This window comes from Zalophus californianus, chromosome 15, assembly GCF_009762305.2.
Source record: "Zalophus californianus isolate mZalCal1 chromosome 15, mZalCal1.pri.v2, whole genome shotgun sequence".
Taxonomy (NCBI): Eukaryota; Metazoa; Chordata; class Mammalia; order Carnivora; family Otariidae; genus Zalophus; species Zalophus californianus.
Window position 1 is genome coordinate 52,994,524 of NC_045609.1, and position 17,050 is coordinate 53,011,573.

The 17,050-nt window shown below is 36.5% G+C and overlaps 1 protein-coding gene across 3 annotated transcripts in view; it reads left to right on the forward strand.

The window, feature by feature from the left end:
• Positions 1-17,050, forward strand: part of BTAF1 (B-TFIID TATA-box binding protein associated factor 1) — a 104,425-nt gene that overhangs the window by 40,902 nt on the left and 46,473 nt on the right. For all 3 annotated transcript variants that reach the window (XM_027596213.2, XM_027596214.2, XM_027596215.1), the window contains 5 exons: positions 9,999-10,103; positions 11,487-11,636; positions 11,933-12,075; positions 12,311-12,485; positions 13,968-14,171. In XM_027596213.2, the coding sequence (XP_027452014.1) occupies positions 9,999-10,103; positions 11,487-11,636; positions 11,933-12,075; positions 12,311-12,485; positions 13,968-14,171 (777 nt within the window). The remainder of the gene's footprint in view (positions 1-9,998; positions 10,104-11,486; positions 11,637-11,932; positions 12,076-12,310; positions 12,486-13,967; positions 14,172-17,050) is intronic.

Genomic DNA, 17,050 nt, shown 5'->3' on the forward strand with positions numbered 1-17,050 from the left:
TTTTTTTTTTTTTTTTTTTAAAGTACATAGTTCTCTGGACACTTGGGTGGCTGTTGTTATGCATCTGCCTTTGGCTTGGGTCTTGGTCCCAGGGTCCTGGGATCAAGCCCCATGTTGGGCTCCCTGGTCGGCGGGAAGTTGATCCTCCCTCTCCCACCACTTATGCATGGGTCTCCAATACAATAAATTTGTATAAAATTCTGTGCAGAGTGTTCTGAGAAATTTTTAAAAATTCCAACATTGTTCTTATTCTTACCTTGAAAAAGTTTACAGTGTAATCATGACAAGACTCTTCTATGATAAGTTTAATAACCCCTGCAAAGAGTTAAATAATGGAAGAGCAGAATATGAGAGGTGTCAGAAAGCAGCATTGAGGGCTAGACTAAGTCCTGAAAGACCATGAGGATTTGGGTGATAAGGTTAAAAAACTAATCTTCTGTTCTCCCTAATTATCTAATATCTTCAGTATGGACTTTTACAAACATACCATTTCCTGAGTAATATGTCAGTTTCAAATTAGGCAAGTATACAGAATGTGTTTTGGAACAAAGAGCTTTTCCAGTCTACTCCCTTTAGACAAATGTATCCTGCTTTTGTATTTTTCTTCGTTATTCTGGTATGTGCATGATCCTTTATTTTTTGAGTAAGAAATTTCTTGTTTATTGTGTTTCTAATATCCTTTTGTGGTAGTTATCTATGCCTCTAACTTCTTTTTCTCTTCTTGAAAAATTTTTAATGATATCACTAATGAAACTTCCTGTTTCTATCTAGCTTCTATCTTCAGATTGTCTCTTTACTGGAAGTCACGCTATCAGCAAAACTTAATATGGATGCATATAGAATATTTTGTGTTTTGTCACTGCCTTGAGCCTTTCTCTCCCTATTCTCACCATTGAAGACTTAGAGCTATGGAATTTATTACCCACTCTCAGTACATCCTGGTTTTGGCCCCCACATATATGCTTTACTATATTTATTTGGTTTTTCTATTTTTTCAAATAATAGTATAAAGCCAAACCCTTTTAGAAGACTATTCTCAGGGGACTCCTGGGTGGCTCAGTTGGTTAAGTGGCTGCCTTCGGCTCAGGTCATGATCCCAGGGTCCTGGGATCAAGTCCCACATCGGGCTCCTTGCTCAGCGGGGAGCCTGCTTCTCCCTCTGCCTGCTGCTCTCCCTGCTTGTGCTCTGTCTCTCTGACAAATAAATAAAATCTTTAAAAAAAAAAAAACTATTCTCAGGGTATATGGGTGGCTCAGTTGGTTAAGTGTCTGCCTTCAGCTCAGGTCATGATCTCAGGGTCCTGGGATCAAGCCCTGCATCGGGCTCTCTGCTCAATGGGGAGCCTGCTTCTCCCTCTCACTCTGCCTCTCCTTTCCGGTTGTTTTCTCTCTCAAATAAATAAATCTTAAAAAAACAAACAAACAACTTTTCTGGGCGCCTCGGTGGCTCAGCCGTTAAGCATCTGCCTTCGGCTCACGTCATGATCCTAGGGTTTGGGATCGAGCCCCACATCGGGCTCCCTGCTCAGTGGGAAGCCTGCTTCTCCCTCTCCCACCCCCCTGCTTGTGTTCCTGCTCTTGCTTTCTCTCTCTTTGTCAAGTAAATAAATAAAATCTTTAAAAAAAATAAAATGTAAAAATAAAAAAGCTTTTCTCAAGACCACAACCTATTCCCATTTTTTAATTTTGGGAAGTTTTTAAAATAGACAAAAGAGCAAGGAATTATAAAACGAGATTTATATATCCACCATCCAGTTATAATTGTTTTATTTGCTTCAAGATTTTGTAACCAAAATATTAAGAATAAGTTGTAATCCCCTTAGAACTTCACCTGTTTTCTAGTTTACCCACATTCTTCCTTCTATATATTTATAAGGAATAGTATCCTACTTTCCTTAGTAGTTTGCCCCTCCTTATGGTTTGGAATCAGGTTTTGTAACTTTAGTTTCTACACAGTAATGATATTTGTAAAAGGGGAGAATTTGAGTTAAGGATAATTTGGGGGCTATAGCCTCAGTTACTTGCAAATTGGTTAGTAATTTGTTATTGCCTAGTACATTAGAATTAAATTCCTGTCTCTTGGTCTTCTGTTATTTGGCTCTTATCAATCCTTTCCCCTGCTATTTCTTAATATATAACCTGGAGTCAAGAAAAATTTTCGGGCGCCTGGGTGGCTCAGTTGGTTAAGCGACTGCCTTCGGCTCAGGTCATGGTCCTGGAGTCCCGGGATCGAGTCCCGCATCGGGCTCCCTGCTCGGCAGGGAGTCTGCTTCTCCCTCTGACCCTCTTCCCTCTCGTGCTCTCTATCTCTCATTCTCTCTCTCTCAAATAAATAAATAAAATCTTAAAAAAAAAATGGTTCTTTATTAAAAAAAAAAAAAAAAAATTTTCAAGTCCACCCCTGTATCCCAACTGTAACCATGTTATATTTATTTGATAAGAATTTTTTCCTGTAACAATGTTGTATTTATTTGATAAGAATTTTTTTTACTGTATCAATGTTATATTTATTTGATGAATTTTTTTAAAAAACCCATTATAGTTAACATACAGCATTATATCATTTTCAGGTATACAATATAGTGACTCAGCAATTCTGTACATTACTCAGTGCTCATCAAGATAAGTGTACTCTTAATCCCTTTCACCTGTTTTACCCATCTCCCCTCTGGTAACCATCAGTTTGTTCTCTGTGGTTGAGTCTGGTTTTTGGTTCATCTGTTGTTTTTGTTGTTTGTTTTCTTTCTTAAATTTCACATATGAGTGAAATCATACAGTATTTGTCTTTCTCTGACTTGTTTCAGTTAGGATTATATCTCTAGATCCATCCATGTTGTTGCAAATGGGAAGATTTCATTCTTTTTTATGGCTGAATAATATTCCGTGTGTGTGTGTGTGTGTGTGTGTGTGTGTGTGTGTGTGTGTGTGCATTTGTGTACATGTGTATGTACCCGCCCCACATTTCCTGTCCATTTATCTATGGATAGACACTGGGCTGCTTCCATATTTTGACTATTGTAAATATTGCTGCAATAAACTTAGAGGGCATGTATCTTTTTGAATTAATGTTTTCATATTCTTTGGGTAAATATCCAGTAGAGCAATTACTGGATCATTTGGTAGTTCTATTTTTAACTTTTTGAGAAACCTCCATACTGTTTTCCACAGTGGCTGCACCAGTTTACATTCCCACTGACAGTGTACAAGGATTCCTTTTTCTCCACATCGTTGCCAACACCTGTTGCTTCTTGTGTTGTTGATTTTAGCCATTCTGACAGGTGTGAGATGATATTTCATTGTAGTTTTGATTTGCATTTCCCTGATGATGAGTGATGTTGAGCATCTTTTCATGTGTGTGTTGGCCATCTGGATGTCTTCTTTGGAGATGTCTTCTGCCCATTTTTGAATTGGATTATTTGGGAATTTTTGGCGTTTTGAGTTTTCTAAGTTCTTTAGATATTTTGGATACTAATTTATTGGATATGTCATTTGCAAATATCTTCTCCCATTCAGTAGGTTGCCTTTTAGTTTTATTGATTGTTTCCTTTGCTGTGTAGAATCTCTTTATTTTGGTGTAGTTTCAATAGTTTATTTTTGCTTTTGTTTTCCTTGCCTGAGGAGACATACCTAAAAAAAATGTTGCTACAGCCAGTATCAGAGAAATTACTGCCTGTCCTGTCTTTTAGGATTTTTATGGTTTCAGACTTGAATTTAGGTCCTTAATCTTTTGAGTTTTATTTTTGCTTGTGGTGTAAGAAGGTGGTCCAGTTTCCATTTCATTATTTGTTGAAGAGATTGTCTTTTCCCCAGTGCATATTGTTGCCTCCTTTATCAAAAGTTTATTGACCGTATAATCATGGGTTTATTTCTGGCTCTCTATTTCGTTTCATTGATCTGTGTGTTTGTGTGCCACCACCATACTGTTTGAATTACTACAGCTTTGTATTATAACTTGAAATCCAGGAATGTGATACCTCCAGTTTTGTTCATCTTTTTTCAAGATAACTTTGGCTATTCAGGGTCTTTTTGTGGTTCCATACAAATTTTAGGAATGTTTGTAATAGTTCTGTGAAAAATGCTTTGGTTTTTTTTGATAGGGATTGCATTAAATCTGTAGACTGTTTTGGGTGGTATGGACATTTTAACAATATTTGTTCTTCCAATCCATGAGCATGGGATGTCTTTCCATTTGTTTGTGTCATCTTTAGTTTTTTTCATCAGTGTTTTATTTTTCAGAGTACAGGTCTTTCACTTCCTTGGTTAATTGTATTCTTAAGTATTTTATTATTTTTGGTGCAGTTGTAAATGGGATTGTTTTCTTAATTTCTCTTTCTGTTGCTTCATTATTGCTGTATAGAAATGCAGCAGATTTCTTGTTTTTTTGTTTTGTTTTGTTTTGTTTTTTAAGATTTTATTTATTTAGGGTTGTCTGGGTGGCTCCGTTGGTTTAAGCAGCTGCCTTCGGCTCAAGTCATGTTCCCAGAGTCCTGGGATCAAGCCCCGCATCAGGCTCCTTGCTCAGCGGGGAGCCTGCGTCTCCCCCTCCCACTCCCCCTGCTTGTGTTCCCTCTCTTGCTATGTCTCTGTCAAATAAATAAATAAAATCTTAAAAAATAAAAGATTTTATTTATTTGAGAGAGAGAGCTATGAAGCAATCAATAGTAACCATCAGGAGGGATGCATGGGTGGTTCAGTCGGTAAAGTGTATGCCTTCAGCTCAGGTCATGATCTCAAGGTCCTGGGATTGACTGAGCCCCATGTTGGGCTCCCTGCTCAGGGGGGAGTCTGCTTCTCGCTCTGTCCCTACCCCCCACTCTTGCATACACACCCTCTCTCTTTCAAATAAATATAAAAAATCTTTAAAAATATTTTAAAAACATGAGTATATATCAGGAAAAGCTGTGGTAAAGAATACAATAACAGATACAACCCATCAGACATGGTTTACTCTGATATTTTCTCAGAAAGAATGTTGCTGAGATTCTAAGAGTAACAGTAACCATTAAACGTTCACTTATTAATGACATTAGATAAAGAAAAAAATCACAGTGAGTTGTAGAAGTTGGAATTGTTTTGTGGCACCTGTTCCCTGAAGTAAAGGAAAGACTAGAAAGAGGAAGAAAGGGAGATAATATTTTGGAAGGACAGTGGTTATGTGTAGGGGAGGGAATTATAGGGGGCAGGTGATGAGCTATGTGCCAAATACTCTCATCAAAGGAATCAAAAGGCATCCAAGGCAAACTGTCTTGTAATACAAGTTCACAGTCTCTTATTTGCAGGTTTTTTTTTTTAAGATTTTATTTATTTATTTGAGAGAGAGAATGAGATAGAGCACGAGAGGGGGGAGTCAGAGGGAGGAGCAGACTCCTCGCTGAGCAGGGAGCCCGATGCGGGACTCGATCCCAGGACTCCAGGATCATGACCTGAGCCGAAAGCAGTCGCTTAACCAACTGAGCCACCCAGGCTCCCTCTTATTTGCAGTTTTGAAATCCAAAGATTTTTTTGTAAATGTGGTGTAAAAACTTGCTCATTCTGAAGAGAGACTGTTCATAAGTCTTTATCCTACTAAATGTGCCCATTCACAAATTTTGCTTCAGAAATATTAACATAACTTTATTGGGGTGCTACCTCAGACCCTGTTTGAGGATATTACATAGCATGCAGCACATATAACCTCATTATTCTAAAATTAGAATAATTCCGAATTTCAAAACACATTTGGCCCCAGAGAATTTGGATGAGAGATGATAGACCTATGGTGATAAAAATCTGTTCTCACTTTAACTTGCCTTACTTTTTCTTTTCAACTTTTTTTTTTAAGATTTTTAAATTTATTTATTAGAGATAGCAAGAGCAGGAACACAAGCAGGGGGAGTGGGAGAGGGAGAAGCAGGCTTCCCGCCGAGCAGGGAGTCCGATGTGGGGCTCCATCCCAGGACCCTGGGATCATGACCTGAGCCGAAGGCAGCCGCTTTAACCATCTGAGCCACCCAGGCGCCCCTTGCCTTACTTTTTCTGAGCTGCTTTCTATTACTATTGTTTCTTTAGTGGTGTAATGAAAAGATCGCTTAACTAAATAAAGAATCTGGGTTCTAACCTCGGCCCTACTATTTGTTAAATTTATGACCTTGGTCAAGTTTATTTAACCCTTCTGGTGATAATCTCCACCCAGTCTTTCTCAGAGTTACATGGGCTAAGTAAGATAATGTACATGAAAGTGCTTTAAAATGTTAATGCTATACAGATATAAATAATAGTACAGATAGTAAGAACAATAATTAGCACTTCCAGTTATGGGAATTCTTTTTTTTTTTTTAAGATTTTATTTATTTATTTTACAGAGAGAGACACAGCAAAAGAGAGAACACAAGCAGGGGGAGTGGGAGAGGGAGAAGCAGGCTTCCTGCTGAGCAGGGAGCCTGATGTGGGGCTCGATCCCAAGACCCTGGGATCATGACTTGAGCCGAAGGCAGACGCTTAATGACTGAGCCACCCAGGTGCCCCAAGTTCTGGGAATTCTATTCTTTCCTAACAGTTTGGAACTCTTATTATATGCTGAGGTGTAAGAATGATATTTAATTATAGTAATAATCCAAGTTATTGAGGGCTTACTTTATGCTGTGAACCCTGGTAAGCATGTAACATGGGTGGCTGCTGCCATTCCTGTGTTGCAAATGAGGGAACTGATGACCAAAAATTAAACTTCCCCAAGTTCGTGTACCTACACAACTCACAGTAAGTGATTTGGCTCAGATTCAGATCCAATTCTGGCTGACTTTCAGAAGGTTTTAAATTTTACATGGAGACAAAATGGATTAAGTGTCTATTGAATTGCTTTCTCACTTTTGTATATGAAGTCATCTTAAGTACAAAGTGAAAAAATGAACTCATTTTTAGATTACTAGCAGTTCTCTTCTGGTTTCATTTTCTAACTTCTTAACCCTTTCCTCTCAGTAACCGCAATGTTGAGGCTAAACCTGGCTGTAGCTCAATACCCCTTAAAGACTGATGCCTTTATTTCCTTCAAAGTATTCTGATTATCTTCATCAGTTTTTTTTGTTTTGCTTTGAAGATTTTATAACAAAAATGTCCTTAATCTTAAAATTTATCCTGAGTATGTATGCAGGCATGTACATCTCTAAAATATCCTTAAATAGAGACAGTTAATACAGTTATTTATGAAATCTTATTACCATTAGACTTCTCTGTGATATACCATAGCATTTGTGATGTTAACATGTGAAAGTATTGGTAAGCCTGGCTTCTTAGCATGAAATAAGAACTTTTAAGCAAACCAGACTAGTTTTCATTTGGTAGGGACATAAAATCAAGGTGTAACTTTTTTTGTTAAACTGTTTGGCAGTTTGGCAATCAGAGTGAATTTTACCACTTGATTTTCCTTTCTGTATTGTCTCTTTAGCCTATGACTGTTTATACATGTAAAGTATATCTATGAGTCTGTATGTCTGTTAGTGAACTACTTTACTGGCATTGTTACCAGTAAGTGTTACAGCTAGAACTCAACTCCTCAATCTAGAAAAATATGTTGGACGTTAATCTTTTGTTCTGCTGACTGGGTCGACTTTTCTGTTCCACTTGCATCACAGCCACTTTATGAGTCATTCCAAAATTTCAGTTACATACAGCATTGACTTGTTTGAAAGGCAAGCTTTAGCATGAAACTTAAATTTAACATGAAGATATATATGTGAGATTGAGTTGGAGTCCGAGGATCTAGGATGTAAGAAATTTCTCATATGCATATGTAGAAAGGGAAAGAAAGACCAAAAGAATACATTTAACTAAGACTGGCATTAAAGAACATCATAATTAGGTATTGGCCAGATTTTACAAAGGTATTAGAAGGCAAGAGCAAAGGTTAAATATTTAGCTGACTTTCAGTAAATATTGATTGGACAAATGAGTAGAACAGAGTATTATAAATTATGTAAAAATATAGTTTGGTTCGTGTGTGTGTGTGTGTGTGTGTTTCTTTTGGCAAGGGGCCAAAATAGGATTTCAGGCCAAATTAATGAGAGGATTCAGTGTGATTCATCGCTTTGTTGTAGCTTCTTTCCAAATCTCCCCTACAACCCCAGATCATTGATATGGAGATAAGAAATGATGATGAATTTGCCTATAGGCAGGAATCAGATGTTCATGGGAGTGATGATCAGACTGCTGCTTTTTTTGCACATCTGACCATTTTGTGGGAAGATAAAAGAAGGGGCATAGCAAAAGGGTACTGGTAAGAGCTTATCCTGTCAGTTTTGCAAATTAGGGATTTATTACCAACTACAATTGCAAGAAATTTCACATATTACTAACTATTCTCTGTGACATGGGACTATTTCCTATGAGAATTCAACAAATATTTTAGTGCCTACTATGTGCTTACAATTCTTTAGATACTGATTGGTAAGAGACAAGGTCTCTGCCCTTCTGTAGAGCTTAAAACAGGAAACTAAACAAGACAGGAGAAACACAACTGGCCAAGCTCTAATAACATAACGAGGTAAGTATCTGGTAGGGGAAGTAGACAGTGCTGTTTGATCCTAGCTAGTGAAGTGAGTGAAGGTTAAAGAAGGTACCTTGCCCACTGAAAGTGAAGATAAAAGTTGAGATCTGAAGGATGAGTAGAATTTAAGCAGGCGAAGAACAGGGTCAGGAAGGAACAGCATGTGAAACTCTGGAAGCAAGAGAGAGCATGATGGCACTAAAGAGGAAGTGAAAGGAAATTGGCTGGAGGGTAGAGTGTGAGGGAGTATGGATGGCTAGAAGTTTCACCTTGATTGTCCAGTACAGTGAATGGTCTGGTAGTCGTCTTTCCGTTTGTCATCAACTCTCTTTACTCTGAGTTCCAGGAAGGCAGAACACAGCAAGGAACATCAATCTTAAAGCAACTGGGAAGAAACTACCCCATCCGTGTCACACTCCATAACCATCAGTCATTTTCCTCAGTAATTCCCAGAAATGTCATCTCCCCATCCCCACTTGATGCTCACTAAAAAAATGTTGGGGACTATGTTTAGCACTAACATGAAGTGGTAATAATTACTCTGTTAATTATTTAACACAGACCAAAACATTTTTTTCAAAAGCCCTTGTAAAGCTTGAATTCACTTATAACTTGAGTAATAATGTTCCTGATTATAGTTAATTTAAACTTGGTGAAGTAAACAGACTGTGGTAGGAATTTTTCTGTATTTTAGTTTATACTGTGCTAGACTAATGCTAAATGGTCATCAACACTTTGTAGATATTCCCTAAGATTCGGGGGGATATTTTTGATAAGTAGAGTCCTAGTTAGTAGCATACTAAAAGTCTACTAACTACTTTAAAAAAGTTCTGGAGAGAGGAATTTGAAGAAGGATAATCTCTAAAGGACTGAAAAATAATAATATGCTCTTCACTATACCCATTCCCCCACCAATCTAATTAAATAAACCTATAAATACAAAGCAACAGTATTAGATTTCCGGCCCATATCATTGCCTCCTTGGAAGACAGGTACAAAATTAGTGAAAATAAGTGGGCCAACTTTCAGATCTACAAGAGACAGATTGGCTCTGGATGGGCCAGATTATACCTTGCAATTTTTATAAGATAATATTGAGCTAAAGCCATATTACTTTTTGCAATCATATCGGAAAGGAGATGCTTGCACAATTGTTCAGGTGAAGTGAATTTGGCCTTCAGATGTTTTCCCAGCCTTATCTTGTATTTTCTACTAAGGAGACTTTATGCTATGCTACTAGAGAATCTGCATTTTAAAAAATACTAGTTCTTATGATACTTAATTTTTCCAAACCATTGGAATAACGAATATGATACTGTTGCTCCAAAATCTTGTAAAAATTTGTCACCCTGTCGAACCTTTTTGATAAAGCCATACCATCTTTTCATGGTAACACTTATATTATTTGACTTGTAGCTCTTCAAATAAGCTAACACCTAAGAATTCTGTACTATAGATTTGATGCTGTTTTTGTTTTCAGAACTCTTCATCTTGGCTTATACCTATCCTGCCTGATATGCTGCGGCACATTTTCCAGTTTTGTGTTTTAGAAAGCAGCCAGGAAATTCTGGACCTCATTCACAAGGTACACAGTGAATATATCTGTATTCTTTTCCCCGATTTTTAAAAATTTTCATAATTGCTGTACTGTTGTTGGTCGGAGATTTTAAGAAATTGGAAACACATTTGAAAAGTGTGATCTATGAAACAAGGAAATAGGCTTCTTATGGAGTATAATAGTTAAGTCTACTAGGCAAGTGTTTTAGGCACTTTCTGATAGCCTCAATACAGAAAATAAAACGAAGAGAAGACTGTTTTTATCACTTATTTTGCTGTTTATCCGTATGGTTATTGATTCTGTGAAGTATCTTTTGGGATTCATTGGTAATATATAGTCTCATTGTTGTGGTTTAGGTTTATATTTTTTTCCCTTACTTAGCAAGGTTGGTCGGTCATATGTGTTAGAATCTTTAAAGAAGAAACATTTGATATAATTAATATTTATTGAGGGAAATGGTACTGTTGTAATTCAGTCTTGAATTATTGCCTCTGAAGCAGCTCATTGTTAACAGCCTTATATTAACAGTGGTGTTATTTCTATATGTTTTTAGTTACATTTAATGTTAGGCATCAAGAAAGGTACCTTATTGAGTAAGATCATGAATCGATTTAAGTTCTTAATTTATACTAGGATATTACCACCTCTAACTTTAGCAGAGGATATCTGTCAGGAGCTGTTATATCTTGAAGTGTGTGTGTGGTTTTTTAAAAAGATTTTATTTATTTGGGAGAGAGAGCATATGAGTGGGGGGCGCAGAGGGAGAGGGAGAAGCAGACTCCTCCCCACTGAGCAGGGAGCCCGATGCAGGGCTCGATCCCAGGACCCCGAGATCGTGACCTGAGCTGAAGGCAAATGCTTTTTTTTTTTTTTAAGATTTTATTTATTTATTTGAGAGAGAGCATAAGAGGGGAGAGGGTCAGAGGGAGAAGCAGACTCCCCGCTGAGTGGGGAGCCTGATGTGGGACTCGATTCTGGGACTCCGGGATCATGACCTGAGCTGAAGGCAGACGCTTAACTGACTGAGCCACCCAGGTGCTCCTGAAGTGTGTGTGTTGAATATAGAGCTGCATTAGTATCAAGCTTTATGATATATGCAAAGGATTTCAATGACTGAAATTTTGACAACTTTTATTGTTATGGGTATCTTATATTTTAAATGATTTTCACAAAATATTGAAGGAAATTCTTTCTGTTCCTCTCTTTAAAACTTTCTTTTATGTTCTTTAGTATACAAACCTATCAAGCAGTATTTAAAAATAAGCCTTTATATTGACTTTTAAAGTTCATCTCTGTGCTTGCTATTTCCTACTTTTTTTTTTTAATTCAGTATCCCTAAAAATAAGTATTAGGTTTTATTAGCCCTCACTAGGAAAATTTCACTTTTCATGTTTCTCTTTTACTCTGTAGGTTTGGATGGAACTGTTGTGCAAAGCTTCAGTTCAGTATGTGGTAGCAGCTGCTTGTCCATGGATGGGTGCTTGGCTTTGCTTAATGATGCAGCCTTCTCATTTACCTATTGATTTAAATATGTTGCTAGAAGTAAAAGCTAGAGCCAAGGTAAGTGCAGAGGGATATAATGTATTTGAATGTTCAGCTCTATTAATACGGTAACCATGTAAGAAATTTGTATTGTTTTAGTTTAATTAAGTGTGATTTAATTAATTTAATGTATGCAGAAATTATTTTATAAGGACCTTTGCAAATGCATAATAATTTTTATCCATTAAAATTTTGTGAAAAGAACTGTTTTTTATTGGGAGAACAAATGAAAGTATTTTTGTGTACAGAGGAGAATTCCCTATTAAATTTTAATGATTAATTTTTATTATTATTTTTTCCCTCTTTCCCTCTAGGAAAAAACAGGTGGTAAGATACGCCAAGGCCAAAGCCAAACAAAAGAAGTCCTTCAGGAATACATTGCAGGTGCAGACACCATCATGGAAGACCCCTCCACTAGGGATTTTGTGGTTATGCGGGCCAGAATGATGGCAGCCAAGTGAGTATACAAAAATTCAGAAGCCTTTTAACCAGAATATTCTAATGTGTTTGTTTGTCAGTACTTCCTCGAGCACACTAATTACAGAGTAAGAAAAAGTGTAAGAAAACGTTTTTCATTTTCTTGAAGTTGTAAATAAGATTTATATCTTTCTATGAAGATAAAATAGGAGTTATGTCTTTGTTGGGAAAAGTTATAGCTTCAATAAGGGGAACTTCTTTTTTCTCTCTCATAGATTGTTAGGAGCGCTTTGTTGCTGTATTTGTGATCCAGGTGTAAATGTGGTAACCCAAGAAATTAAACCAGCTGAATCCCTTGGCCAGTTACTACTCTTCCATTTGAACTCCAAATCTGCCTTACAGAGAATTAGCGTTGCTTTGGTAATCTGTGAATGGGCTGCTTTACAAAAGGTAAGATTTTGCCCAAAAAGTAATGAAGACAAATTAAGTAAACCAATTTCCATTAGCTGTTAGGATTATTTCCATTATATTTTACAAACAGAAAAAAAATTTTCTCTATATAAAAACTCAACAGTTCTAGAAAAATATTCTAAATTATATAATGTGAAACATTGTTTGTCTTCCATTTGCTTTTAACCTTAGACTTTTTTCTTATGACCCCTAGTCTGGTACCTGAGACTACTAGCTATGACCATACTTAATGTTTGCTCTTGATACTACAGTCTGTTAAGAAATGTCTTTCCTAAAAACACATGTGTATGTGTGGAAGCCATCCAGAAACTGTTGGTCATTCATTCCTTTATATCTCAGATGTTCCTGAAAACTATAAAAGATGAGAGGCTTTGAGTAATAGAGATCCATCTGTATGAGTAGTAGCAAGGGCAGAATTTTGGGTCACAGGAAGAATAAAACCTCCACATTTAAATGACAATCTTCATGTTTTCAAATAAGCCATTCCCTGCAGCCCCTTTAACCTTTAACTTCTAATAAAATGTGTGATTTTGTGTAAGACTGACTTCTGTAAATCAAAGAAACTTCCTGCTGGCTTTGTTTATTCCATTAACTGGAATTCTGGAAATTTAACTGTCTGCACTTGCTGTGAGAGTTTCTTGTTACTGCCTCTTAGCAGTTTGTCAAAGCTATAAGCTGTGTCTAAAAGTAACTGAGCCATGCTCTGTTGCAACTGAGACCCCAGCTTTGCCTCTGGAAAGAAGCAAGGCTCATCTGTTTTTAGGCAGGACTCGGTGTGCTGGAGAGGCAGTGATGCTGTGTTTTTGTGCCTCTCAGACTCAGCAGCAAGTGTTGACAGTTCGGTTTCTGGACCCTCACAGAGCTTCTCTGGACTTACTCTGTGAAGCCCAGGCTGATCACCCAGATCCCCTCATGGCTCACCACTGAGGCCATTCCCCCTCTGGTTGGGGCAGGCAACAACCAGAGAGAGTGGGAAGGGTTAGTTAAATTTGGGGGCAGGTAAGTAGCTTTTAAATTATATATCCATTTCTACAGTATGGCATGTGAAGCTATGGGTTCAACTGTTAAGAAATCTAATAATGAGTTTTCAAATAACATTTTTAGTGCATGCTAAGTGTTCTTTTCTGACTGATTTCTTTTTACAGTTATATATTTTTAAATCTGTGCTATATGTATGTAAAGTTCGTATAAATTCAGAGTAAAGTAAGAGTAGTTGCAAAATTTAATGGAATTGTAGTAGTTCCATGTGCATGTTCTGAAGTCATTCATATTAAAATTTTAGAGTAGTTTGTGTGATACCTTTTCTCTGTGCAACTAACGATGTTGTTCTGGGAGGTAACAGAACATAGATTCAAAATGAATAGGAATTTAGAACTTTGTAGTTTGCAAGTGAAGATGTATATATCTCTAGAATTATGTTTATATATTTGCCCTGAATATTTTTTGTCTGTTGTATTTTAGGAGTGTAAAGCTGTTACCCTAGCTGTGCAGCCACGTTTACTTGATATCCTTTCAGAACATTTGTATTATGATGAAATTGCCGTTCCATTCACGCGAATGCAGAATGAGTGTAAACAGCTTATTTCATCATTAGCTGATGCACATATTGAAGTTGGTAATAGAGTAAACAACAGTGTTTTTACAATAGATCAAGCTAATGACCTGGTGAGTAAAGAAGTGACTTTCTTAATTTTAAATTGAGCATGAAATAAATTTTAGAAATTTTTCATGTGATGTTTACCATAAAACACTAATTTGTTGAATCTGTCCATGGCCTGATAGCCTGCTGCCCATACCCTATAGAAAAGTTATTTCATTCTATTGACTTTTTTTGAACTTAGAGGATGGGGAAGGAATTTTCTTTAAATCTCAGATTCTAACAAACCAGTATACCTTTATCAGAGGAAACTGTTCCATTTTTTGTTCATTTCTCAGTTTTGCTTAAAACTGGCAGAGTAGAGGGGCACCTAAGTGGCTCAGTCGGTTAAGGGTCCAACTCTTGGTTTCGGCTCAGGTCATGATCTCAGGGTCCTGAGGTCAGCCCTGCATCAGGCTCTGCACTCAGTCAGCATGTGGTCTGCTTGAGATTCTTTCTCTCTCCCTCCTCGTCTGTCCACCCTCTGCTTTTACATGAGCTCTCTCTCTCAAATAAAAAAAAAACCACGAAAACTGTCAGAGTATAGAAAAAACTGTTTCTATATAAGTTCCTGAGTATTTCTTATCCCCTCTCTCAACTTAAAATATTCAAACATAAAGAAAAGGTAAGAAGAGAATTACACAGTGAACATTCATATACTCACCAGCTAGATTGCAGAGTTAACATTTTACTAAATTTGCTTTATCACATATATATGCAGCTATCTACTTATCCAGCCATCAGTCCATCTTATTTTTTTGATGCATTTCTAAGTAAGTTGCAGAAATCAGTACACTTCAGCATGTATATATATCATTAACTAAAATTCAGTATTTGTTTTTTGCTCTATTGTGAGGTTAAATTTATTTACTATGAAGTACACAAATCTTAAACTATTTGATGAATTTTAACAGATGGATATACCTATGAAACCCAAACCCGTATCAAGTTGCAGATATACCATCACCACTTCACAATCCCTGCCTGTCCCTGCCCTCAAGTAACCATTCTGATTTTTCCTCTACCATAGATTACTTTTGCTGATTCTAGAATTTCACATAATTGGAATCATACACTCTGTGCTGTTTGGTATAAGATTTTTTTTCAGCATGATGTTTTTAAAATTTATCCATGTTATGTGTATCAGTGATTCACTGTTTTTATTGATTAGTTTTATTCCATTGTATACACCACAGTTAAGCTCTTCCGTTGATGAACACTTGGGCTGTTCCAAGTGTTTGGCTATTATGAATAGAGCTGCTATAAACATTCTTATACAGGTCTTTTTGTAGACCTATATTTTCATTTCTCTTGGATAAGTATGTATGAGTAGAATTGCTGGATCATAGGGTAGATGTTCATTTAGTTTTATAAAAAATTGCAGACCTTTTCCCAAAGTGGCTATATCATTTTACCTTCTAACCAACAATATGTGTGAGTTCTGGTTCCACATCATCATCAACATTTGGTATGGTTTTACTTTGTGTTTCCTTGATGACTAATATGTTTGACACTTTTTTTATGTCTTATTGGCCATTTGTAGATCTTCCTTTCTGAAATGTCTGTTCAGATTTTTTGTTTATTTTTAATTAGGTTGTCTTTTCATTATTGAGTAGTAGGACTTTTTTTAAATTTATTTATTTGAGAGAGTGAGAACGCGAGGCAAGAAGGGTAAAAGGAGAGGGAGAGAGAATCTTAAGCAGACTCCATGCTGAGCACGGAGCCCGACACTGGGCTTGATTTCACAACCCTGAGATTACGACCTGAGCTGAAACTAAGAGTTGGATGCTTAACCAACTGAGCCACTCAGGCTCACCCATTTTTTTTTTTTTTTAAATGTATCCTGGAATACCAATCCTTTGTAAGATAGATGCTTTCTGAATACTTTCTCCCAGTGTGTGGCTTTCCTTTTCATTTTCTTAGGTGTCTTTATTTAGATGAGCAGATATTTTTAATTTTGATGAAGTTTATCAGTTGTTTTCTTTTATGGTTATTGTTTTCTTTGACCTAAAGTACCTTTTCTTATCTCCAAGTTGTGAAGGTATTCACCTACATTTTTCTCCTAAACTTTGCAGTTCTAGCTTTTATGTTTAGATTTGTCATCCATATTGAATTAATGTTTATAGTGTGAAGTACAAATTGAATTGTTTTTCATAAAGATAACCATTATTTTCTAGCATCATTTATTGAAAAGATTTTCCATTCCCCAATGGATTGCTTTGGCACCTTTGTCAAAAATCTGTTGCATGATAAGTGTAGATCTGTCTCTATACTCCATTTGCTTAGTCTATTTGTCTCTCATGCCATCACCAATGTCTTGATTACTGTAGCTATATACTTAATAGGTTCTTGAACTTAGGTGTAAATGAGTTCTTCCTTGTTATAGGATCAGAAACTGAATCACTTCACTTGTGTTGGTTCCTGTGAAAGAGCAGTCTTCATGTCTTATCCCCTTTTCTAATTAGAAAATTAAATAGTTGAAATTTTTTTGTTCTTACCTGTGAGAAAAAGCTAAAATTGCTTTTTTTTAAAGTTGTTTATAAAGTTGTTTTTCTGATTTTTGCTGTTCTATAATTTATCCATTTCCCCCTTTCTTCTTCTTTTTTTTTTTTTGCCTTCTTGGAATGAAATCAGTCTGTCTTCCCTCCCTACTGAGGGAATTTTTTTTTTTAATTTTATTTTTCTTACAATGAAAACTTTTAAGGTTTACTGTCTTAGCAACTTCCAAATATGGTAATATTATTGACTTTAGTCATCAGGTTGTACATAACATTTTCATAACTTATTTATTTTATAACGGAAGTTTGTACCTCTTGACCTCCTTCACCCATTTTGCTCTCCTCCTCCAAACCTCCCTCCCCTCTGGGCAGCTACCATTCTACTCTCTATATCTATTAGCTTTATTTGT